Genomic DNA, 27,429 nt, shown 5'->3' on the forward strand with positions numbered 1-27,429 from the left:
TCTGATGGTATTGTGAAATTCCATCAAGAAGTATTATAAATGGTATCGGATACTATGTTATGCCACTTAATCGTATTTAAAAATATGATCAAATGCCATTTTTAATCGACCTGCAATTCGATGGAATATTTGGTTGCACCTAATTTTTCGGAAATATTATATGAATCTTTGGTATTTCTGTGCCTACACAGCAAAATGTTCTTGTTGTGCTGAAATACCATCGAGTAAGTATGAGTGAAAAAAAAACTCAAATTGCTATTCAAAATCGAGTTTTGTTGGAAGTGTCTTTGAGGAAATGAAAATGTTTTTATCATTACAGAAAACAAAGTGATACCCGCTACCACAACAGTGACAAGACATTTATTTTGTACTAATACAATTGTGAAGTAAGTGGTAATGACGCTCAGTGACATACTACACTACCGAATGGTATTTAAAGACCGAATTAGTTGTATTTAATAACTACCATCTGATAGCATAAAATTGCGATCAGATAATATTAATAATGAAACAAAAACTTCTAATCGCCCTAAAATTTTAATTTATTGAGTATAAATACACATAGGGCCTAGTATCGGCCTCAGTCCGAGGACCCAAATTAAAAAAATTTTTCATCTACATTCCATTCGGCCTTTGATTACCTTCCAAATGAAACAAAAATAACGAAAGACGGATGAAATTTACTCGAGTTATATGTAAAATACACATAGGGCCCTAGTAGTGGCCTTAGTCCAAGGACCCATTTTTTTTTCAACAACATTCTATTCGGCCTTCGATTACCTTCCAAATCAAACAAAAATTACGAAAAACTGATGAAATTTACTCGAGTTCTATGTAAAATACACATAGGGCCCTAGTAGCCTTTCACTTCTAAGGCCTTAACTCACGGTCCACTCACCCGATTTTAAAAAACCTTTTTTTTCCTGGATTGGTATTAGCAATACCTATCATTTGCCGTGTCATTTACATTTCCATCGTTTATTTTGCCATAAATATCACCAAAAGACCTTAAATCACTTAGGTGGCCCTAACTCACGAAGGGCCGACCCGAATATGCCCATCTTCGAACTTAGCCTCACTATTTCGACTATCTTTCAGAGACAAAAAAATTTTGAAATCGGATTTGATTTACTCAAGATATCGACGTGACAGACAGACGGACAGACGCACAGACAAAATTTTTATTGCGGATTCGTCATCTATGAACACAGGCAAACACTTTGCCCTTACCGTCTGCTTCGAATTCCATCAATTACACACGGCATCGTAATCCTATAAGCCCCTTTGTACTTCGTACGAGGCTAAAAATTGGTAAGAACAGAGTACACCCAGCGTGTCTTTTCATGGCCTATTTTTTAAATAGTAATATAATCCCGGCAAAAACTCTTTCAGAGCAAAGTGGGACGCAGTCCACAGTCTATATGTTTCAACAAAAAATTTACCAAAAAAATTCTGCGTCGCATGTGGCAGATTAAAGTTATCGTTAGTTTATCCGTGAGTATCTGCCACTTTGCGACGCAGAATTTTTTTGATAAATTTTGGTAAAATATTGTCACGGAAAAAAATTGTCCATATTACTACTTACTGACTATATATAGGTCCATATAGCTATTAACTAACCATATATCTATATACGAACTATATATAGATCCATATAGCTATCTACTAACAATATATAGAACCATATAATTATATACTAACTATATATAGGTACGTCATTATAGCTATATACTAACTATATATAGCTAAATGTACTAACTATACAAATGGCCGTTATATCAACCCCAAAAGTAAACAAATTTTGACGGCTGCCCAACCTATACTCTGAAAGTGATCAAATTTTGACGGCTGCCCAACCTATAACCTAAAAGTGACGAATTTTTTCCATCTGCTCAACATATACCGAAAGGGATAGTAATAAACGGGAGATATAAAAATCAAAAAAGGAAATATAAAAATCAAAAAAGGAGATATAAAAATCAAAAAAGGAGATATAAAAAACAGAAATGGAGGTATAAAATTAAAAGTCGAAGATAAAATATTTGAAATTGCAGATAAATAATTAAAAACAGGAGATAATAAAATTAAATTTGGAGTCATACCGTCTCCTTTTTTGAATTTAATATCTTCATTTTAATTATTTTTTATCTCCATTTTTGTAATATCGTTATCTCCAATTTTTAATTTAAAATTTTCATTTTAATATATATTTATCTTCAAAATTAAATTTTTTATCTGTAAAATATATTCATTTATCTCCAAAACTAAATTTTTCATTTTCAGAATTTAGTTTTTTACAGTGAACGACATCTCAAATGTCTCACTGTCAAATTTTTCTGAGAATTTTATTGTGTCATTGCAAATTCACAATGACATTCTCTGAAAAAAATGACAGTGAGACATTTGAGATGTCGTTCACTGTATCATCTTTTTTATTTTATTTATTTCCAAAATTAATTTTTTTAATTCCAAAATTTAGTGAAAATTATCTCAATTTTTGAATTTTATTACGTCATGTAATGTGCATACAAATTTTTGAAACTTGAGTCAGTTTTCATAGCAAGCGCTCTAATTGTGCAAAATTGTAGTGGCAGGCACAGTGCCGCATCCAGCATATTCAGCGCCCTGGACCATTTTGGTTTCTAGGGCCTCTTTTTATGAAACACCTTTTTAGTTTTCATGATGTAAAATAGATTGAGGAAATTGCTCTCGTCACTCCTTCGAGTCAGTCTTTCCAATGTCCATACAATCCGGAGGAAATAGCGATTTTATCTAAAAAATTCACCTCTCAATTAAAATCATTGAAAGGTGAGTTTGTTTATATGAAATTGCTATTTCCTACACTCCATAGAAATTTTGACATTAGACCATACCTGGGAAATTCCAGCGTAAGTCATGTTACCAAAACAGAATTTTGTCTCTTTTCAATGTACGAATATGAACCAAAGAAGACGCGAAAAAACACACCGTAAGTCATGTTACCAAATGTGAAAATGGATATTGTAGAGCGCTATCGCTACAATACAGTGGTGATGTTGTGAGAGTGAAAGAGAAAAATCACTGTCACAAAATACGTGGATTTACCCACCTATTGAGTATACTTTCATTGGGTTTTTACTGTACGATGAAAGAAACCTATAAACAGTTTTGTTTTTATATTTGGATTAGCTTAAAAACAGCTGAAGCAAATTCATCCTGAAATTGCATTGTCTCTAACTGTATTGATACAATATAAAATTTCTAAGAATCTATACCTTAAAGTATTGGTTTTAGTAATAGTTGTTCGACTTTATAAAACGCCTAAACTTTTAAAGTTTGACCCTCACCGCAAAATCTTACTTTTTTTTCTTTTTTCGTTTTTGTAAAAAAAAGTTGAAGATCGTTATCATTAGAGACGAATCTAGCACACATGAGTGGTAAATCGAAAAATCTTAAAAAATTAGCCTGCAGCGCTTCAAGTTGTTTACTTGAGTTAGAACAGTGGAACTATATATCTTAAGATGGATATTAAGGTGAATTGTGTTAACCCATTCACAAGGGTTTGTATCTGGATTTTGAACAACGACTCACATTTGTATCTATTTTATCTTCCTTGAGTTCGAAAACTAGAAAACAGACCGCAGCTGAAATGAAGTTGCAACCTTACAACTCTTCAATAACTAGTCTGCATCCCGTGGCACTTCGTGCCACGTCGCATCCTAGCAAGCTAGACCGGGCAGAAACCTGTTATTGAGAAACACCTGTTCGAAAGCAACTCTACATTTGCTTAAAAGAGATATACGAAAATCGAGGGGTGGTCAGTAACACACAATAGCTCAATAGCTTACACTTTGGTCCCTTCCACACAACCACTCTTTCAATACAGAATAATTCTTTGCCGAAGAAACTAACTCTGCATCTGCTCGAGGGAATGGTCACTAAAAGCTGACTTTGCTTTATGTAAAAAGGCCCTTTAAGGGTTTGTGACTAATAAACACTCCATCTGCCAGTCGCAGTAATTTCAGCACATTTCTGCCCCGGAAAAATTATTAGACGAAGCGAGAGAAAAAAAATTAACACCTAAGTTACCGACACCGTTCCGGCGCCCGGCTCGCATTGCGGCGCTCCGGGGCAATGGGCCGGATCGCTCGGCGTGTTAAAACGCTTTTTATTTGCAATGAGTTACACAGACTAATTATTAGACGAAGCGAGAGAAAAAAAATTAACACCTAAGTTACCGACACCGTTCCGGCGCCCGGCTCGCATTGCGGCCCTCCGCTTCGCTCCGGGGCAATGGGCCGGATCGCTCGGCGTGTTAAACACCTATTATCGAAAAACACCTCGTTCGCCGTAGACATTTTTCCGTTTCACGTACACATTTTTCCATTTCCCATTGTTGAAAACCATCAATTTGGTGAAACCCGTACCCTTCTACACCCCATACCACAACCACTGTTTCAATACCGAACAACTTTGCCGAAGAGACCAACTTTCCATCTGCTTCACACAAAAAGTTAAAAAAATCGAGGGGTTGGTCACTATTACATAGAAGCGTACACTGTGGTGTGGTCACTTTCAGACAACAACTTTGCCGAAGAAACCAACTTTCCATCTGTCAAACCGCTCCACAATTGTAAACTCGTTAAATATTTATCTGCAATTTCGAATTTTTTATCTTCGATTTTTACTTCCATTTCTAATTTTTTTATCTCCATTTTTTGAATTTTATATCTCCACTTTGAATTTATTTTATCTCCATTTTATTAATTTCGGTATCTCCCTTTTTAAATTAAATATTTCCATTTTAATATATATTTATCTCCTCTTTTATGTTTTTTAACATCATTTTCAATTAATTTATCTCTTTTACTATTTTAATTATTTCCAAAATTTAAATATTTATCTCCAAAACGAAATTATTATCTCCAAGATTGTATTTTCTATCTCGAAATTTGATTTTTATATCTCCTATATTAATTGTTTTTAACTCCTTTTATGAATTTCATATCTCCAACTGTGAATTTTTTATCTCCAAAAATATTTCCCTTTTTGATTTTTTTATCTCCCGGTTTAATATAATCCATACCGAAAGTGACCAAATTTTTCCAGCTGCCCAACATACCCCGAAAATGACCAAATTATTCCAGCTCCCCAACATACCCCGAAAGTAGCCAAATTTTTCTAATTTCCCACCATCTAAACCGTAAGAAGAAGAAGAAGAAACCGTAATATTCAAAAACTTTAAATTTTGCTACCAAATTACAACCAACTTCACAACAATCATCACAACACAACATTTCCATCACAAAATGGCTGTACATTTTTATATGAGAGAAATGGTTCTGAAAATTAATTAATTAATTACACAAAATTCTGATTTTTCCTGCGATAATGATGAATGAAACTTAAGTTCTTTATGGCCTGACTAAGGTTCCTGCAAAGTTTCATAGAGATTGGCTGACTACTTTCCAAAATAGCCCGTCGATAGATAGATAGATAGAAACATACAGAGTAAGTTGAAAGATTTTGATTGTTTGGAAAAAGTCAATTTGGTGTAGTTAGTATGAAAAGTGACCAATTTCAAAACGATGTATCTGTGGTAATTTTAAACCTACATAGTCAAGTGATAGCTCGTTTTGTTCGTATTTAAAGCGATAATATTATGAAATAGGTTTTGTGATGATATAGACCAAAGGGTAAAAACTGAAATGTTCGGCTATACATAGTTGACGCGTCTCAAAAAAATTTTCTTCGTTCTTTTTTTTGGGAGTTAGACTGCGTCAAGTCCTCCGCTATTGCTCCGGACATGATTATAGAAATGTTTTACAGACAGAGATCCTCACAACTGATCAAAACTGTTACGTCTTTATAGCAGTTTTATCTGTATTAATATAAACAGTTTTGATTGTGTGGATCAGCTGAAAAAGCTAAAGCAAATTCATGCCTAAATTTCACTGCCCTTCACAGTAAATTTTTAGAGACCATTTTCTAAAAGAAATAGTACCTGTGTTAGAGTACCGTGTCATTCAAATAAAATCGCAGTCCACACATCCAAATTGGATAGAAATGAAAAATATTTTCATTTTGGTATTTGATAACGAATATCAGACAGTAAATGAGTTTTTTCATCATTAATTGCTCCCGTGTTTACCTGCTTTAATGATGCCCTCGCGTCTCCCAACTTAACTGAAATCATTTTTCATATTCGTTATCAAATACCAAAATGAAAATATTTTTCATTTCTATCCCGAGATTTATTTCAAACAAATGCAAATTCTTTTGCGAACATATCTAAAATTAACACGCACATTAAAAATAATGGGAATAATTTTTGTTTTAAAACCAAATCAACTGACTGAACCATCATGTCGTTGGTATTCCGGGTAAATTATGTACAATATTTAAATTTAATTCTACAAACACTTTTTACAATTTCTTTTTGGTGTATGAAAGTTCTTAGCCCCGTGTGAAACACTGGGGACTAATAGGTCGAATGTGCCGTTTGTAATGGAAGCGCAAAGTAAGCACACAACGTTTGCCTATACAGACCAAGTAAAAAAAAACATAGCTAACGCCGACCCGTACGAAACACCTATTCGTATCAAAAGCTTATAATGTGCTCTGCTAAATACCTATTTGCCCTTTAATATCACTTTCATTTCACCACTCTTTGCCTTGTTATTACATAAAAATAAATTGCCGGAGGCAATATCGACAGCCCCGTACGAAGTCAAATTTCATAAATTCCTATATAAACAGCTCTATACCGCTATATTTACCTATATTTTACTAAAAATAAACATTTCACAGATGAATATGCCATTATATAGCTCTATATGCCTGTATATAGCTCAATACAGCTGTATATAGCTCAATATAGCTGTTTATAGCTCAATATAGCTGTTTATAGCTCAATATAGCTGTATATGACTTAATATAGCTGTACATAGTTATATACAGATGTCCATATATGGAATGCCTGAAATACCCCACACACATAACCAATTACTTTCATGTTAACAGAAACTCTCTAAGTACCATTTTTCCCACGATATATCACTTTTACTAAAATTCAATATAGCCGCCGACAGCCATTTTGTTAGAAGACCGGAAATAGTACCGACGCTTTACATTCGTTAATACAAACAAAAAAAATATTATGAAATTCGGTCAAAATTTACTCGAAATATTGACAAAATACTTCACGTTCACTGCACGGCCGAGTAGCCGGATCAGAGCTCACTCCAAGAGACCTTACTCACGCTCAGGTTAGCCTAATTTCCCTGATTGGCACGGTCAGTCCCTATCTATTAAAGCGAAAGTAGTCGAAATCGGTTCAAATCTGGCCGACCTACAAGCAAAAACTGCTTGCCGCCTAGTACGTGGTTCACACCAAAGGCTCTAACTCACGAGTCGGTCATCCGATTTCCATAAACTTTTTTTTTGTCGATCGGTATTGTAAATACCGTTCATTTGACGTATCGTTTACAAGTTTAGTGTTTAAATGTCCACAGATATATTCAAAAAACCCTAAATCACTTATTGGACCCCAGCTTGGGAGGGGTCGATTGGAAATCGCCGATCTTCGAACTTAGCCTGTCTCTTGACATTACCAAACGGGAAAAAAAAAGAATTTTGAAAATCGGATGCGTTTTACTTAAGTTAAAGAACCCACAGACAGACGGACATTTTTTTTTTCACTAATTTGGCATCTCTTGACAACCACAATAGGTTTCCCCTTACTCAGGGAGTCCAATTCGACGTGTTACAAACGTATGCGTAAACCTGTAAGACCCCAGTACTTTGTACGGGTCTAAAAATGCTGTAAACGACTTGTCATGAGTTGAGATTTTCCAACTTTTCCAATTTTTCCAGATTCGAGAACTATAACTGATCTACCAAGTATGAGAAAATTATAACTTATCGTATGAGAGCAAAACTCACATTTAAGCACTAGGGCGTAAATATGAAAATGAATTTACGCACTACTGCGAACGCCAAAAGGTGATCGCAGGCTTATAGGTATAAGCTGTCCAAACAAAAGCAGAAATACAGCCAAAGATGCAGTTAGAGAAAAGGTAGAACTGACTGACTACCGGATCAAAAAAAAAGGTGTAATTAGCGGAAGTCTGTATTTTTGTTAGTTGAACCGATAGTCAAAGAGTCTTTTTATGTCAATGTGTAAGTAGTACTTAGTACATTAACAACCTGAAATTGGGCTGTTTCCATTTATTATTTATTCCTGTTCTGGGAAATTTGCTAATCAGCCTTCGACTCGGTATCATAACTCACCCTGACAACTTCTTTTTGTCCTAGTGACGTAAATAACTATTACACTCAATACCTGTAAAGAAGTTACCGATTTTTTTTTTCACACTTGCATGCTACCGGAAAAATGGTCTGCTGCGCCAATAAAATAATAATGATTAAATGGCGATGAATCATTTTCTCAGATCTCCGTTATGAATGAAGCATTGAGAAAACAATAAATTTTTTATTTTTTGGAAAAAATGAATGTATATGAAAGACCTATACGAATTGTTGCAGATTGAATAATTCTTTCATTCTTTTTTACCAAGAATAATATTGACAAAACCTACACAGCAGACCCACTTCCACTTTGTATTATTTTTATTGCGTTCAGATAATGGCTTTGACTTTTGTCTGATAAAGGTACGTCAGCCAATGTACTGGACCATCTGTCAGTCTGAAAATACGGTGATCGAGGTTGCCTTTTAGATTTTTATTTATGTAAAAAGACAATACAGCTCAATATTGTCAACTATCGAGAAGCGAATGAGTATTAGGAAGCAATGCAACATTTAGTCGTAGGAAAATTATAAAAAACAATTTCGAGACGGAGTATTTTTAGTTATAGATTGGTGCGAACATTTACATTCGGAAGCTGACATTTCTCCGATACAGTTCATAAGGAGCTTGCTCGGCACAATTTATAAATTTACGTGGCGGAAGACTCACCTTTTAGCTTCGATCTTGACGCCTTTTTAGATGTTTCAGATGTACCAGACGTGTTCCAGGGGTCACTTAGAACATTTTATCCAAAATGAATTCAAAATATCTGTGGCAGTTCAGAACGTTTCTTTTTCTCTCCTTATTTTTGTGTAGCCCGTTTCCGAATGTCGATCAAATTGAACGTCTTGCTATTTTGCTAGAGCTCAATTTTCGACGACAACGATTGCAAATATTTTCTGTTGACGTTTGGCAAAGCGATTTCTTTATTGTGGGTTTTCCAGTTCAAAACATAACACATTGAATCAAAACGGTTGGAATAAAATCAAAAACGATTGGAATGAAATCAAGAAACGGTTGTCTGGTGTTACTTTTTTCGACTGCAACTTTTTTATTACACACAGATGATCTTTCAAATAAGAATTTCTACAGCTCAAGTTCACTGTCAACGGTAAATAATCGTTGTAGGATTTGCACAATATGATTAATTACGGATTCACAACAAAATTTTTAATTAATTGATTCGGTTATTTGCATTGTTTTAATAAAATTGATTTTTATTTTTTGCACACCGGAAAATGTCAAAAACATTCTACTCTAAAAAGAAATTGAAAGGGTGTGTATGGTGTGTATCTTGTGTGTGTTCGTGTGTTCGTGTGTGGGTGTACCGTGTCGTACACATTGGCTTATATTATACGGCCGCTCAATTGCTAAGCCATCAGAGAAATTATAAATCTGATTTTACATTACTTTGGATTTTTGTTCAAATCCATACATATCCTCTCACTTCCACGTCTGGAAGTGGAAGCAATAAAATAGGCCGACCAAATGGAGGAATTTTTGTGTTTTTTTTTATATTTCTGAAAATAATTAGAAAGTAATTTTTGTAAAGGAACATTTTGTATCATTTTTGTTATTAGTGTGAGCCTCAACACTGTCATTGTAATTGTCATAGCCCTCATAGCCTGATGACAAACCTGACAAACAGTTTGTATACGAAAAAACCAACCTAGCAAAAACAAAAATTTCGTAGAATCTGTACATCTGTTACCGTTTTCAGCTATTTTCGCGCACTCTTTGAACACATTCTTTAACATTGAAAATGTCAATCTTTCAGGGAATGGCATTGCGAATTTCCAATGAAACAATAAGACAGGTCAGTCGATTGTTTACATTTTTATCGACATTTCAAGTGTTCCGTCGGTGATAAACGTAAGGTTCTGAAAGAACAGGTTAAGACACTTACGAAGGCGGGTGAAACACAAATCTTGACATTTCAGTCATGTATATTGTTTGAAAAGTCAACTTGAAAACAATTTTTTTTTGTTAAGTTGAAATCGTCATATAAAATTTTCCAAACCAAGTTGGCGTACAGGAAAATTTTGATCACACCGCCTTCGTGATCAACTCGAAAGTGTCTTAACCTGTTCTTTCAGAACCTTGGATAAACGGCCCATTTTTTTTTTTTGAAAATAAAACTAGTTAATTAGTAGTTATTTGGATCTTAGACTAATCATACCATAGACAGGTATTTCGTACGATAAAATGTGGTCCCTACATCAGTTTGTATAAGATTCACATTTCGTACAATTTTACGTAGAGTTTTTCACTAACACATGTAGGCGTTCGAAATTTTGATAGTTGTCGGTTCTTTATTTTTCAAATCGCTTACCATTATTTTGAAATTGTGTTTAAAATCAATCTCAATTATTATTAATTAAATATGGTGCAAACGTGCTTCATTACGGGATGCCAAAGTAAAAGAATCTAGGAGTCAATGACTGTTCGTTTTTCCGGTAATTTCATGTGAATAAGAAAAAATTGCTCGAGTTGCATTTGTGGTTTTCCTTCAAATAAGACTGGAGAAATTTTTTACGATACAACCTATTTTCAGACATTTCTTTTCGTTGGGTCAATGGGTCAATTTCTATTATTTTCTTTATGTTTGTTGATATCGGTGATAACTGTATGTATCTTAAATTGATTTAAACTGAAAGCCTTCTAGTAGGCACATTCAAATTTTTAGCGCTAATTTGCCCAGTTCGCAATGCCCACCAATTTAGTAGGGAATAGTTATTTGTGTATCTGTTTTGGACGATTGTTTTTAGGCAATTTCGCGAGTTGTAGCCCGAACGAAGTGAGGGCTACATGCGAAAGTACCTAAAATCAATCGTCCAAAACAGATACTCAAAAAATTTTCATGTAAGGGGTCGAAAACCTGAGAAAAATATCGAAACTCCCTCATTTTCGGCCCCGACACATGAAAAAACTCATACTTTCAAATATTACGTATTTCATGTTGGGACCACAAATTTTACGTAATTCTGTTCGTAATTTCCTCTCTAGGTATAATTACTCTAAGGAAAGAATACGTTAAGACACTCACGAAGGCGGGTGAAACACAAATTCTGACAATTTAGACATGTTTTGGTGAACACGCTCATTATAGTTTGTATGAAAAGAAAACTTGAAGAAAAACATAGCTAACGCCGACCCGTACGAAACACCTATTCGTGTCAAAAGCCTTTAAAATCACTTACATTATCCACTCTTTGCCTTGTTATCATATACAAATAAATTGCCGGAGGCAATATAGACAGCCCCGTACGAAGACAAATTTCATAAATTCCTATTTAAACAGCTATGTACCGCTATATTTAACTATATTTCACTATAAATAAACATTTCACAGAAAAATATGATATTATATAGCTCTATATGCCTGTATATAGCTCAATATAGCTGTATATAGGTATATATAGATGTCCATATACGGAATCCCTGAAACCCCACACACATAACAAATTATTTCCATGTTATCAGAAACTCTCTAAGTACCATTTTTCCCAAGATATATCACTTTTAATAAAATCCAATATGGCCGCCGGCAGCCATTTTGTTAGGAGACCGGAAATAGTACCGATGCTTTACATTCGTTAATACCTTTCAAACAAAAAAAATTCATGAAATTCGGTCAAAATTTACTCGAGATATTGTCAAAATACACCACGTTCACTGTACTTCCGAGTAGCCAGATAAGAGCTCACTCCAAGAGACCTAGCTCACGCTCCGGAGAACATAATTTCAAAAACTTTTTTTTCCCTGATTGGTACGGTCAATACCTATCTAATAAAGCTAAAACAGACGAAATATGTTCAAATGTGGCCGACCTACAAGCAAAAACTGCTTGCCGCCCTGTGCCTGTTTCACACCAAGGGGTCTAACTCACGAGTCGGTCATCCGACTTCCATAAACTTTTTTTTTGTCGATCGGTATTGTAAATACCTTTTATTTGACGTATCACTTACAAGTTTAACGTTTAAATGTCCGGAGATATCTTCGAAAAACCGTAAAGCACTTATTGGGCCACAGCTCGGGAGGGGTCGATCCAAAATCACTCATCTTCGAACTTAGCCTGTCTTTTGACATTACCAAACGGAAAAAAAAAGAATTTTCAAAATCGGATGCGTTTTACTCAAGTTATCGTGCAGACAGACAGACGGACAGACGGACAGACGGACATTTTTTTTTCGCGGATTTGGCATCTCTAGACAACTACAATAGGTTTCCCCTTACTCAGGGAGTCCAATTCGACGTGTTACAAACGTATGCGTAAACCTATAAGACCCCAGTACTTCGTACGGGTCTAAAAATAGAATTTTATCAAGTTGACATTTCACACAATCTGTAATGAGTGTGTTTAACTAAACGTTTACAAATTGTCAAAATTTGTGTTTCACCTCCTTCGTGATCAACTCAGAAATGTCCTAACCAGTTCTTTCAGAAGCTTACTAGCTTTTAGTTTTTGTTTTTAACTACATCATCTGCTGAGAAATTTGATTTCACTACAAACCACAAACAGTTGTCCTTGTCCAGCGATCTTAGGATTTTTGCACTAACAAATCAATTTCTGGCGGCAGAGAAATTTTTTCCTTGGTTTTTTTCGTCATAATCACCATATTATCTTCTGGTACTTCTTCCCATTGGAGACATTGATTAAACAAAGAGAAGACCATATTATCAAAAATATGAATTTTCAAATTTTGACATAGTGACCTTTCGACATCTCTATTCTGCCTATGAATTAAAAAAAATGGGTTTCTTCACCACCATCTCCTGACACCCTTTAACACCCTCATCATCGTTTTTGGTATTTTGTGTTCGGGGCGTTCGGGGTCAATTTGAATTCACGCGCAGATGATGTTTATTTTCATCAAGTTGTACAAGATTCGAATGTGCGCCGCTGAGCACTCGATACTATGACAACTTAGTAAACAATTTTATTGTAATCGATCACCAAACACGAGTAGACGACGCGCAGAAAAAAATCGGTAAGAATGGAAATCCTCAAATTAATTAAAATGAAAACAAAATCTTTACAATCTGTCGCTTAAAGATAAATCTGACAAAACTACCTCTTAGATCAAAAGACGCAAGTTCCCATTTGTGGAAACAAATCGTCGGCATTTCGCAAAAGTTTTTTCCTCAACTCTGTTTTTTAAGGTAATTTCAAATTGTGTTGCAATCTTTTCCGAATGAAATTGTGAAGTCTAGTAATTGACGTTGGGTCTTTGGTAATTTTGAATAATTTTCCAGATTCAACAATGAAAATCGAAGAAGTAAAAAGCACCGTTCGCACGCAACGAATTGCTGCTCATTCTCACATTAAAGGACTCGGTCTGGATGGAAATGGTGTTCCGCTGCAGATGGGCGCTGGACTGGTCGGCCAACAAGCGGCCCGAGAGGTATGTAACATTTGTAATCTATCAATTCATTGTTGAAACTGCCGGTAAATTCCGGACGTATGTATAAGTGAGGTTATGAAGCGAAAATTGTGTTTTATCGAATGACAATTGAGTGGTAACTGTTTCAGGCGGCAGGCATTGTTGTCGATCTCATCAAATCAAAGAAAATGGCTGGAAGAGCATTGCTTCTAGCGGGACCGCCAGGTAAAATTTTTATTACTATTCCGAGATGTGTGGTAAAGTATTCCAGTCCAAGCATAGCTCGGCTTCTATATATACTCGTGTTGATGCTAATTGTTTTACCAAATAATCGGTCGTTTTCCACCAGGTACTGGCAAGACAGCAATAGCTTTGGCCATCGCTCAGGAGCTGGGTAACAAGGTCCCCTTTTGTCCAATGGTTGGCTCTGAAGTCTTCAGCAGCGAAATCAAAAAGACCGAAGTTTTGATGGAAAACTTTCGACGCTCCATTGGACTGCGCATTCGTGAAACGAAAGAAGTTTATGAGGGCGAAGTGACCGAACTGACGCCGGTCGAAACGGAAAATCCAATGGGCGGATATGGAAAGACCATTAGCAATGTCATAATCGGTTTGAAAACAGCCAAGGGCACGAAACAGTTGAAATTGGACCCAAGCATTTATGAATCGTTGCAAAAGGAAAAGGTTGAAGTGGGCGACGTTATTTATATTGAGGCCAACAGCGGAGCGGTGAAGCGACAGGGAAGAAGTGACACATTCGCAACCGAATTCGATCTGGAGGTATAGATTTTGTAGCCATTGAAGGGTGATTAAATGTTGAGACTGATTTTCATTTACAGACAGAGGAATACGTCCCGCTACCGAAAGGCGACGTTCATAAAAAGAAAGAAGTGATCCAGGATGTAACATTGCATGATCTGGATGCGGCTAATGCTCGGCCACAGGGTGGCCAGGATGTTTTGTCAATGATGGGACAACTGATGAAGCCAAAGAAAACAGAGATAACCGGTCGGTGACAACTCTCACAATCACGAACGAACGTTTTTTTTTTAAACCTAAAATTGTCTCTTCCTTTCATTGTTCCCGGTTGCCGTGCAGACAAATTGAGAATGGAAATCAACAAAGTTGTCAACAAGTACATTGATCAAGGCATCGCCGAATTGGTTCCGGGCGTCCTGTTCATTGATGAGGTACATATGCTGGATCTGGAAACGTTTACATATTTGCACAAGTCATTGGAATCGGCCATCGCTCCCATAGTCATATTTGCTACAAACCGAGGCCGATGCATTATTCGGTGAGTATTTGTTTGTGGCTACTGAGATGATGAGCCGTTTCGGCAGATCTATGATGATTTGCTGAAAATGTTCCACATCGGTAAAAACGCACAGAGAACGTCCGTAGCGCTTGTTACCACAACAATTTGAGTAATTCCTAACAAAATTACACCTTTAATCGACAAAGATTAAAATTTTGAGTTCGAGCGAAGCGAGGGCCGTAATTCACACGAGTCAAGACATTTCATTAGATTGCTAGACAATACCGACGAGTGTGAAGTTTTCGGTCAGAGCGAAGCGATAGCCCTAATTCACACTAGTCGTGATATTTCAATAGGAAATTAGACAACTTCGAAGATTTTGAAATTTGCATCCCGAGTGAAGCGAGGGCCGTAATTCACACGAGTTACGACATTTCATTGGAATATTAGACAGCTTCGACGTGTGTGCTGAGTGATAATCTTGCTCATACCTTTAAAGGCCTTGCTTAATTTTCAGGCAGAATAAAGTGTAGATTTTAAGTGATTTAAAGATGATCAACCATCCACATAACGACTGAATGTGTCCCATCTTTTGTTTAAAAGTATCTATTGGTGCTTAGATACCGAGTCTATATGTTTTGCTATAAAGGAAAACGAAGAAAAAGAAGAAGATCATCTGGAAAGAATTACTTAAGAGTCAATTCGCCAAAACTTCGAACAGCTTATATGGAATCAGGATTCAAGCCGACGGCGATCCAAACGAGCTATGGCTCAAAAGAATCGTCTTTCAATTCTGATAATATCGTGGAACAACTTTTTTCCCGAAACAATTTTGTTGGGCTGACATGGCCCTTAGAAAATTTTTCTCCGAAGTGGTCGCGAAAATCGTTTTTTACCAATAGCTCCAACATGCGAGATGTGAATAATGTGAAATTGTATACGTTTATGAAGGTCGATGAGCTGAATATTATTGACGAACAAATGTCGATGTTTGACTCACCCAGCCGCCACAACAAGTGAAAAACCTCGAAAAAACCGAAATTTTTTAAGGGCTCTGGGCGGTTGGGAAAGGTATTAGCAGGAAGCTCTAACCTGGAGTTTTGTAGCTTACTTCTCGCCCTATCCATTGACACCCCACTCGACCATACTCACCGTCCCAGATAGAAATGGAGTTGATTTTTCACAATGTATCTCAACCCATCAAATTAAACTCTTCGAACTTTAAAGTTCCCCAAATAACGTTTTTGAGAGCGAATTTTATTAATTATAGTTTTACGAGATAATTGTCAGTAAAACTAACGTGATACAGACAGAAGATGAGCCATAGATCTTTTTTGTAAAGGCCAAACTGCCAAATTGAATCAAAATTCTAAAATTTTACCTCGTCGCCTTTTCACTTGTTGTGGCGGCTGGGTGAGTCAAACATCAGCGTTTGTTGGTCAAAAATATTCAGCTTATCGACCTTCATAAACGTACACAATTTGACATTATTCACATCTCGCATGTTGGAGCTATTGGTAAAAAACTTTTTTCACGCTCAGGAGAAAATTTTTCTAAGGGCCATGTCAGCCCAACAAAAAAATTTCTGGAAAAAAGTTGTTCAGAATTGAACGAGGATTCATTTGAGCCATAGCTCGTTTGGATCGCTGTCAGCTTGAATCCCGACTGTTCGAAGTTTTGGCGAATTGACTCTTAATCGAAATTATATTGAGAAAACTGTCACTCAAGGGAACTCACCCACCCAAAAGGTAGGACCTAGTAATCTTGAGTCGACGAAGGATTAAGTAATTGAAGTTGAGTTCGCTGTAATTTCTTCCTTGGAGGTCTAGAATATAAATCGCTAAAAGGCTTTTTAGCATAGCTTAGGAACTACATTTTCTCTATTGTGTTAGACACGTCCACAGACTTAAAAAAAATCGATGAAGTCGAACGTCCTGAAAGTAGTTTTTTCCACACCTTCTAAGTATTAACGAGTGGAAAGTTTGAGGCCAGAGCGAAGCGAGAGCTGTAATTTTTTTACAATCACAGAGAATACCCTAGCCCTCTTTCGTAGACTATTTTTTTTAACTCTTAAGACCTAAGACTTGATTCAGAAAATAGGAGAGTCGCCACTATTATGTTCGTGGGACGAAATAGAACAAACAGAACTCACAGTTTGCGGTCTCTTTACTATTATTATTATTACCAATCCTAAAATCTACTGACATTGTTTTAAGCCAAGTGACCTGACCCACTTTTTTCTATCATCCTACCTTCTTTTCGGATATTTTCATTCGCAAATAAAAACTCACTTATGCCATTCACTTCAATAAAATCATAGGAACAATCTCGAGATTGGAATGTATGCCAATTTTTCATTGGACAGTAGCAATTGAAATATTAAAAAGAATGTTCGCCAGCTCCATTTTTCCATTATTCTGTCTGTGTCTATAAAGTAGTTGTTACGCTCCCAGTATTGGCCGTTGAAAGCATTTCATAATTTCCATCCAATTGATCACAGCGGCACAGATGATATTGCCTCTCCCCATGGCATACCATTGGACCTGTTGGATCGTTTGCTAATCATTCGAACGCTCCCATACAGCGTCAGTGAAATTGAACAAATCATAAAATTACGTGCTCAAACAGAGGGACTACAGCTGGAAGAAACGGCCATCAGTGCTCTCAGCGAAATTGGCAGTGCAACGACTTTACGGTAAGAACACAATTTCTAATGGCCGAACGGTGTACCTAACTTAACTTCTATACGCTCCCTCTACATCCAGATATGCCGTACAATTGTTGACACCAGCATTTCAAACCAGCAAAGTGAATGGTCGCACACAAATCACTAAGGAGGACGTTAATGATATCAACGGTCTGTTCTTAGATGCTAAACGTTCAGCAAAACATCTTTCAGCGAAAGACAATAAGTATATGATGTAGATGTAGATTGAGTTTCCGTTCTTTAATTAAAAAATTCCATGTGTAATTCAATATCGTTTCAATTCGTAATCACCGCCCGGCACAACCGCCATTATGTCCATGCTAACTCGTCGATTGTTACAGTCTTTTTGGTGAAATGACTAGATAACGCCTGGGATTGTTACCAGCGTTGTCTCTTTATCACTCGACTCTTCGATCTTCGTAGTCCAATTTAGTTTTTTTTTAACACACGAACGCATTCATAATTGTAAATTAAGGGTAGTTGATTCTGCGGAATGCGAAGAAGGTGCTGTCCACAAAATATCCTAGTGAGACCCCTTACCCCTAACAACCACTTTTCAGACTATAGACTGGAACAGCTACAGGGGCAAAAAGAAAAAAAATCTTTTAGAGTACATTGGACCGATCTCACCTGCAACAAAAAAAGCTTTAAAAGATTTTCGTCCCGTTTTTTGTTTTTTCTTTCTCTACACAGTCTACGCTACATACAATAATTTTTTTTTCTGATGCCAATTTATTTCATATTTTTTTACATTCAATAAAATGAAAAACACAATCTTGATCTTGCTGGCTAATATCAGCGTTTTATGCGGGCGCCAACGAATTTCTTCTCTGGCAGCTGACTCACCCATAACATAACCAATTGCAATTTCAGATTCTTCTCCAACTACCAATCGTTTTAACGGCTAATTCTGAGATAATCGAACCCATGCTAATGATGGGGATATCCACAATTGAATTCAGAGGATCTTTTTATGGTTTCGATTTAAATATTTAAAATTTTTATTAAAAATTTTGCAGAGCAAAATATTTTACGTTTTGTTCTCAAAGCCTACTTTAAAAAAAATTGTAAAAAGTAAAAATTTGACTTTGGTGACCAAAGTTCCCGATGGTCGATTTTCAGAGCAAATTGTTATTTTCAATAATAATTCAAAACGATAGTCGAAGATATTTCGTTTGAGCGGCTCATTTTAAAGACTGTGGAGTGTGGAGATGTCTCTAGAAATCCGTACTTTTCATGTTTCATGTTTCAATCGATTACATAACTTGAGATAAACAAGGCATCAGAACAGTCGGAGCGTTTGCTGCGACTTAGCCCCGTACAACCCGTAATCCTATTTCGTCCGCAACCATAATACGTCCGTAGCCCAAATAAGCCCTAATAAACCCTAATACGTCTACAACCCTCTAATGCGTCTGTTACCAAAATGCAAGTCAAGTTGGGCATTGTCAAATTTACTGAAACTGTTCATTTTTAAAATTGCGCATAGCGCAATTACGAAAGCCCGTACGAAGTACCTCTCAAATAAAACCAACAATTTACGACATTATTTTAGAAACCCAAAATTTTTTGCCAACTTTCCATTGGGTATTCAATTACCTCTCAAATGAAACAAAAACTAGCAAAACCGGTTGAGATTTACTCGATTTATGTGCAAAAAGCACTTAGGGCCGAGTAGCGGCCTTAGTCCAAGGGCCCAATTTTGAAACTTTTTTGCCATCATTCTATTCGGCATTCAATTATCTCTCAAATGAAACAAAAACTAGCAAAATCGGTTGAGATTTACTCGATTTATGTGCAAAGAGCACTTAGGGCCGAGTAGCGGCCTTGGTGCAAGGGCCCAAATTTGAAACTTTTTTCGCCATCATTCTATTCGGCATTCAATTAACTCTCAAATGAAACAAAAACTAGCAAAATCGGATGAGATTTACTCGATTTATGTGCAAAAAACACTTAGGGCCGAGTAGCGGCCTTAGTCCAAGGGCCCAAATTTGAAACTTTTTTCGCCACGTTCTTTTCGGTATTCAATTACCTTCCATAAAAAACTAAATCTAGCAAAATCGGATGAGATTTACTCGATTTATGTGCAAAAAGCACTTAGGGCCGAGTAGCGGCCTTAGTCCAAGGGCCCTAATTTGAAACTTTTTTCGTCACGTTCTTTTCGGTATTCAATTTCCTTCCATAAAAAACTAAAACTAGCAAAATCGGATGAGATTTACTCGATATATGTGCAAAAAACACTTAGGGCCGAGTAACGACCTTTTAGCCCTCCCAACAAGCCCACGTTGCAACTTACCCAAAAACAATGTTCAGCAACTTTGTTCTACTCGTCAATACCTTTCATTTGATATATCACAAGCAGCTATTGCGTGCGTATTTCGGTAGATATCGTCGAAAGACTGAAAAACACCTATAGGGCCCTAGCTCTGGAGGGGCCGACCCTACCATGCCCATTTTCGAACTTGACCTTACTTTTGTCGATACCAATCGGGGAAAAAAAGAATTTTGAAAAAAGGTTGTGATTTACTCAAGCTAGAGGGGTCACGGACGGACGGACGGACGGACGGACGGACGGACGGATGGACGGACGGACGGACGGACGGACATTTTTTTTATTGCGGATTCGTCATCTATGAACATAACCAAATGCTTTGCCCTTACTGTCTGCTTCCAATTCGACGTGTTACAAACGGCATATTAATCTTATAAGCCCCCAGTACTTCGTACGGGGCTAAAAATGAAAAGTCTCGTTTTCGTGTGTTTATTGACCTCGGCTTCGCCTCGGATCAACAAAATTCACACGAAAACTCTATTTTTCATCTTTTCATCCCTAGTCAAGTAAAATACTGTTACAGGTGTGAATGGTAAGTGCATTATCACTGCCATAAACAGTGACGGTAAGTGCACTTCACCGTGCATAAGCACGTAAAGCTTTTTTCATACCTAGGACTTCGTCGCACTTTTTCTCCGTCCAATATGAAAAATACTATTCGTACCGTGGACTAAAAGTCTCTTTTAGCGTATTCGATTCCAGACCTCGCCTTCGGCTCTGTCAGGAAACCTCTTACACGTTAAAAAAGACTTTTAGTCCTAGGTACGAAATGTACTATTTTTGTGAAGGTGAGAATGGTCCAATGCACCACTACACGAAAATTTTCACTTTTTGATAGGTATAGCAGATCAATTGGAGGTCCGAAAATTGGTCAAGAAAGATCGAGACATATGTACGTATTCGTTCGTGTCATTCTGCATCAAGTGTTCGGCGGAAGTGTTCGATACCTTGATGGACGTGGAAAAATGGCCGTCATATAGTCAAATTCGTGAATTCGAACTGAACGCCAACCAGTCCGTCGCGTCCACTGGTGGTCCACTGCCCGAACGTAATCCTCCAAAAAACGACCAGAGAACGTCGATCGTCAATACACAGGAACCGGAACAAACACTGATGGATACCGCCCAGGTAATACATTAAATAGTATATGTTCTCGCCGAGTGAGTTATGACACTACACCAATTATATTGAATCATTTATCCGCGTCCGTATGCTCAAACCGCAACTGTATCAACCGTAAGTCGCAATCGCTCATCACTTCATTTTTCCGAAACTCAACTGCAAGTGAATCAACCAGTCAACGCACGGCACTGGAACCATCAAACTCAATATATACTGACAACGGAACTGCAACTGAACGTATGCATACATTGCCGATATATTATAATAACGTCCGTAGTATCGCAAACAAACGTAATATCCATATGAAGATCGAACTATGTGTATATCTGCTGGTGCTTATCTTCATCGAAACTTGGCTTGACAATGGATTATTCTCCAGTGTATATTTTCCGGACAAGTTCAATGTATACCGTTGTGACCGAACTATCCAAACATTGCGGCGCTCAGGTGGTGTGGCAATTTTGGTTCATCATTCGTTAATTAGCAGAACAGTAACGATAAGTTCGACAATTGGACCGGACGATGCAAGCGAATTTTTGGCCATTGAGGTTTGCATCAAACCGCAACCGTTAATCCTGTACGCTTGCTACATGAGTGTATTTGATCTGCAAATCGCCCTGAAGCATTATCATCATGTGAAACTTATCGTAGAAATATAATATCTCCGAACTTAGTCCAAGTCCAAAATTTAGAACCCGCCTCCTGTAGAAGAAAGGACCCGCCTCTTTTCAATTGAAGTTCATAATGTTAACGTTAAAGGTGTGTCTAATTTAAGTGAAATAGGCGTGTCTTTAAAACGGGCAGTCCATTTTAATAAAATAAAATATTTTATACCGATTCTGGACTGTCCAACTTTTTTCGCGAGTCTTATTTCTGGACTGTCCAACTTTTTCTTCGACTCTTATTTCTGGACAGTCCAATTTTCTACTTACGAATCAATTCTGGACTGTCCAACTTTTTTCGCGAGTCTTATTTCTGGACTGTCCAACTTTTTCTTCGACTCTTATTTTTGGACAGTCCAATTTTCTTCTTACGAATCAATTCTGGACTGTCCATATTTTTTCGCGAGTCTTATTTCTGGACAGTCCAATTTTCTACTTACGAATCAATTCTGGACTGTCCAACTTTTTCTTCGACTCTTATTTCTGGACAGTCCAATTTTCTTCTTACGAATCAATTCTGAACTGTCCAACTTTTTTTGCGAGTCTTATTTCTGGAAAGTCCAATTTTCTTCTTACGAATCAATTCTGGACTGTCCAACTTTTTTTGCGAGTCTTATTTCTGGACTGTCCAACATTTTCTTCGACTATTATTTCTGGACAGTCCAATTTTCTACTTACGAATCAATAAAAGGTTGAATTCCCTAGGTTTGGAACAAAACGCCTTTACGTTAAATTTCGTAAAAGGATGAATTCCCTAGGAACGAGCTAACGCCTTCACACAGACTAATTATTAGACGATGCGAGAGAAAAAAAATTAACTCCTAAGTTACCGACACGGTAGTTACCTACGGAACAATGGGCCGGATCGCTCGGCGTGTTAAAACGCTTTTTATGTACAATTAAAATTGGTATTGGTTGGACAGTCCAGAATTGATTCGTAAGTAGAAAATTGGACTGTCCAGAAATAAGAGTCGAAGAAAAAGTTGGACAGTCCAGAAATAAGACTCGCGAAAAAAGTTGGACAGTCCAGAATTGATTCGTAAGTAGAAAATTGGACTGTCCAGAAATAAGACTCGCGAAAAAAGTTGGACAGTCCAGAATTGATTCGTAAGAAGAATATTGGACTGTCCAAAAATAAGAGTCGAAGAAAAAGTTGGACAGTCCAGAAATAAGACTCGCGAAAAAAGTTGGACAGTCCAGAATTGATTCGTAAGTAGAAAATTGGACTGTCCAGAAATAAGAGTCGAAGAAAAAGTTGGACAGTCCAGAATTGATTCGTAAGTAGAAAATTGGACTGTCCAGAAATAAGAGTCGAAGAAAAAGTTGGACAGTCCAGAAATAAGACTCGCGAAAAAAGTTGGACAGTCCAGAATCGGTATAAAATATTTTATTTTATTAAAATGGACTGCCCGTTTTAAAAACACGCCTATTTCACTTAAATTAGACACACCTTTAACGTTAACATTATGAACTTAAATTGAAAAGAGGTGGGTCTTTTCTTCTACAGGAGGCGGGTTCTAAATTTTGGACTTGGACTATCTTCAGATATGTGAAATATACCGCAATCACAAAATAATTGTTTTGGGTGACTTCAATTTACACGATATCAGCTGGTCTCCAGATGACGATGACGAAAACTCCTACTTGCCGCACACTTCGAATGAACATAATGTTAATGCGAATCGAACGAGATATCAAATTGACGCACTCGACTTTTTGGACGGAATGCTCAGCTTGTCTTTTTCACAATTGTCGAATTTCCGAAACAATGCATTAAATGTCCTGGATTTGGTGTTTGTGAATGACTCCAGTGGATTCAATGTAAATAAAGACTATCACACGATCATCGATGAAATTCAGCAAGATGCCAGACACATCCCATACGAAATAAAAATGATTTGTGACACCAATCCTTCCGGCAACGTAGAGAATATGATTGTTTATCAGTACTCAAAAGGACATTACGAACGGATGACACAACAATTAGAAGCGATCAACTTTCAGCACGAATTCAATACTAGGGATGTGGACTCGGCATACGAATTTTTCGTTCAAACAATGAAATCCCTAATCGAACGTAATGTCCCCAAGAAAAACATCAAAAAGTACTCTAACAAACCAAAGTGGTGGTCGGCGGAAATGCAACGTTTGAATAATCGTCGGAACAAGTTGTATAAGCGTAAATCAGAATCGAAACTGGGATCGGTGGGAGTATGAAGAAGCACATAAAGCGTTTAGTGAAGAAAATGACCGTCGGTTTGACGAACACATTCGTATTGTACAAGAAAACATCAAATCAGACCCAGCTGAATTTAGGAAATTCGCCAAGTTGAATGGTGGAACCGAAAAATATCCTGACAGAATGAACTACGATAACAGAATTGGTACTTCAACGGAAGAAATAGTCGATATGTTCGCCGACTACTTTGAATCGCTGTACGTATCCGATGCAAAAAACTCGAATGTCGACGAAAGCTACATGCCGATGAGTAGTGCAGTGGATATCAATCTATCGATGTTTGATATCGAATCAGCAATACATTCACTCGACTGGAAGGGCGGTGCTGGACCCGACGAAATCAAGTCGTTTGTTATCAAAATGTGTGAAGCAGCAGTGGCATAGCCTATGTGGCTGTTGTATCGAAAATCGTTCGAATGTGGTAAAATACCGGCAGCGGCAAAAGTATTACGAATTGTTGCAGTGTACAAAAAGAAAGGTGATAAAACGAATGTTAAAAACTACAGAGTCGTTGCCATTCAGACAATACTCATGAAGGTCCATGACATTGCCGTAAAACGTGAAATCAGCAATATGATCGATCCACAGTTGAAAAGTGCACAACATGGGTTCAGGAGCAGGAGATCGGTTGTCACGAACTAGGCCAGATTACGCTCGCACACAAAGCATTCGAACGAAATTGTCAATTGGATACGTTTTATGGCGACTACAAGGCTGCATTCGACAAGTTGATCATCATGCTGTTGATCATCAAATTTGCCAGATTTGGAATTGGTAAAAGAACTGCAAGATGGTTGTGGCAATATTTGATCGGCCGTACTAATTATGTTCAAATTGGTAAGTCGAAGTCCAGATTGTACGAGTCACCATCTGGAGTACCACCCGGAAGTTCTTTGGGACCGGTAATGTTCACCGTTTTCATCGATGACCTGGTCGACGTATTGGAATTCGCTTACACTTTGCTGTTTGCTGACGATATGAAATTGGCGGCCATTATTGGTGACGTCGAAGACACACAAAAAATGCAACGAGACATCGATAATGTGATGAGTTGGAACGAAAGAAATCGCCTGCATTTTAACAACGACAAATGCCATGTTTTCAGTGCATACCGACACGATTCATCGTTTATTCGAGCGGATTATACAATGGGCGACCACGTAATTGAACGTGTTGAAGAAAAGAATGATTTGGGCGTTTATTTCAACAGATGGTACCATTCTGGACATCACATTGAACAAATGACGATGAAAGCGCGACAGATGATTGGTTGTATCAAGCACTTTTCAAACGGAAATTTTACGAAAGAGACCCAGCGCATTCTATACGTGGCATACGTACGGTCAAGACTAGAGTTCGCATCGACCATATGGAATCCGGCTGCTCAGATCTACATCGACGACATTGAATCAATACAGAAACAATTTGTTATCTATCTGCTGGAAAGTCGAGCGAATGCGATGTCATACAGGCTGGCACCAAACGAAGACCGTTGCAAGCAGCTGAAATTGCAAAGTTTGGAGAAGAGACGAACCGCCGCGGATGCTGCACTAGCTTTCGACATTTATAAAGGCAACATCGCCGATGACATAATCTCACCAAATTTTATCCTAAACGAAAGTGTCTACAACCTTCGGGATTCAACAATGCAACTGTTAGTCGAACCAAGGATGTCTACCGAATACTTGTCCAATCAACCAATTGTTCGGCTAATTAGGATTATCAATGAGTACAAGGCGTCAGTGAGTAAATGTGACAACAGGATCGCTTTTAAAGGTGAAGTAATGGAAAGACTGAACGACGAAAGAATGTGATTTTTTGACGAGTTTTAATTTTGACGTAATTTTCAAGAAGAAGACGAAGAATTTTAAGTTAAAATGTATCGTTTTTGTTTTTGTATTTTTGTATTTTGTATCTTTATTCAGCCAGTCTCGGCGGTGAAAAATAAATTCATTCATTCATTCAATACTGTTACAGGTGTGAATGGTAAGTGCATTATCACTGCCATAAACAGTGACGGTAAGTGCACTTCACCGTGCATAAGCATGTAAAGCTTTTTTCATACCTAGGACTTCGTCGCACTTTTTCTCCGTCCAATATGAAAAATACTATTCCAGTATTCGATTCCAGACCTCGCCTTCGGCTCTGTCAGGAAACCTCTCACACGCTAAAAAAGACTTTTAGTCCTAGGTACGAAATGTACTATTTTTGTGAAGGTGAGAATGGTCCAATGCACCACTACACGAAAATTTTCACTTTTTGATTTTTCGACACCTGAAGTTGTTACAGACCAATGTAGGCTAGACATATTTGCACACAAATCGTATTTTGGTTATGTCACACGAGTCCTTAAGTAAAGAGAATGATTTTGTTGCCCACTTGAAGTAGATTGCTTGGAATCGTAGAATCGACCGTCGATCTATTATTTCAAATTAATTTATTCAACCGTAGGATTTAACCGATTATTCTGTTTATTCGTGATGTTGCGAACGGAATTTCTTTTTGCTTCCAAACTAGTTTTTTATAGCTTTGCTTCACTAAATGAAAACTCTTGTTTTTATAACAAAATTTACAAATTTATTTCAGCGTTATACGCTTTATACGCTTCTAGTGTAAAACTGCAACTAATTCCATCTCACAACAGTTTCTTCTGACTTTCTAAAACTATATTATTGTTCAGATTGCTAGCAATCTAGTAATGTAGCTAGTAATCTGGCAATCTAGATTAACAAAACTCTACAGGCATTTTTAACACGTGACCACCGATGTTTTAAGTAGGTGACTATCGCTAAGCTAGTGGTTTCATTGAGAATCGTTTTAATGTTTTGTTTTGTACTTTAGCATTGGAATGAATTTTGACGAAACACTTATGTGTCAATGGTAGGCCTAAGTTTGTAAACATTCGAGGTAGGATATTGCGCTGTAATTTTCAATAAAAAATGTGTCCTTATTGTAACGATGTCGAAATTAATTTGGCATTAAATGAAATTGAATTGAGCGACTCAGAGTTTTCTACAAAAAAATAGATTGCTTAGCATATATCGCGTTGCAGTCACCAAACACTGTGCAACTACTCAAATAAGGACCTTTCTAGGACGTTGCCAATAAGATTTAGTCGCTCGAAATATTCGATGTCTGAAATGAGAACCGCGAACCCAGGTCATTTTGGTTGGAATCCAGTACGTGACCACTAAATCGACCCGTCCATTGCAAATAATGTGTTCCTTTACGACAATGATAACAAATCCTTTCAATCCTATAACACAGCGGGTTGAATGTCATGACTCTTCGTATCGAGTCTTTGGTCAAGCGGTCAAGCCTAAGGTATGTATTTTATGCATTTTTCTTCAGCGATACTGTGGTAGTCTTAGTGTCTCAGAGCAGAATAAGTAAATTGATTTTCGGGAAAACAAAACTCTGATCAAAACGCCAATCG

General features: G+C 37.2%; 2 protein-coding genes across 6 annotated transcripts in view; one reads left to right on the forward strand and one right to left on the reverse strand.

Moving 5' to 3' along the window:
• The window catches only part of LOC119067098, a 40,809-nt gene extending 31,215 nt beyond the window's left edge, over positions 1–9,594 (reverse strand). For both annotated transcript variants that reach the window (XM_037169861.1, XM_037169857.1), the window contains exon 1: positions 8,959–9,594. The gene's annotated coding sequence lies outside the window, so the exon portion shown is untranslated. The remainder of the gene's footprint in view (positions 1–8,958) is intronic.
• A 3,550-nt stretch (positions 9,595–13,144) lies between these two features.
• On the forward strand, positions 13,145–17,903 carry LOC119067108 (ruvB-like helicase 1). Of its 4 annotated transcripts, none has more exons than XM_037169874.1 (9): positions 13,177–13,280; positions 13,372–13,452; positions 13,546–13,694; positions 13,823–13,898; positions 14,023–14,453; positions 14,513–14,681; positions 14,772–14,970; positions 17,432–17,626; positions 17,697–17,899. In XM_037169874.1, exons 3-9 carry the CDS (start codon positions 13,554–13,556, stop codon positions 17,854–17,856), a joined length of 1,371 nt encoding a protein of 456 aa, XP_037025769.1. In that variant the 5' UTR covers positions 13,177–13,280; positions 13,372–13,452; positions 13,546–13,553; the 3' UTR covers positions 17,857–17,899. The 4 variants fall into 4 exon arrangements, with proteins under 4 accessions (XP_037025768.1, XP_037025769.1, XP_037025770.1 ...); XM_037169875.1 differs by having other exon boundaries at positions 13,196–13,280; positions 13,346–13,452; XM_037169873.1 differs by lacking the exon at positions 13,372–13,452 and having other exon boundaries at positions 13,145–13,280; positions 17,697–17,903.
• Positions 17,904–27,429: the final 9,526 nt, after the last annotated feature.

This window comes from Bradysia coprophila (assembly GCF_014529535.1).
Source record: "Bradysia coprophila strain Holo2 chromosome X unlocalized genomic scaffold, BU_Bcop_v1 contig_117, whole genome shotgun sequence".
NCBI classification, from domain to species: Eukaryota; Metazoa; Arthropoda; class Insecta; order Diptera; family Sciaridae; genus Bradysia; species Bradysia coprophila.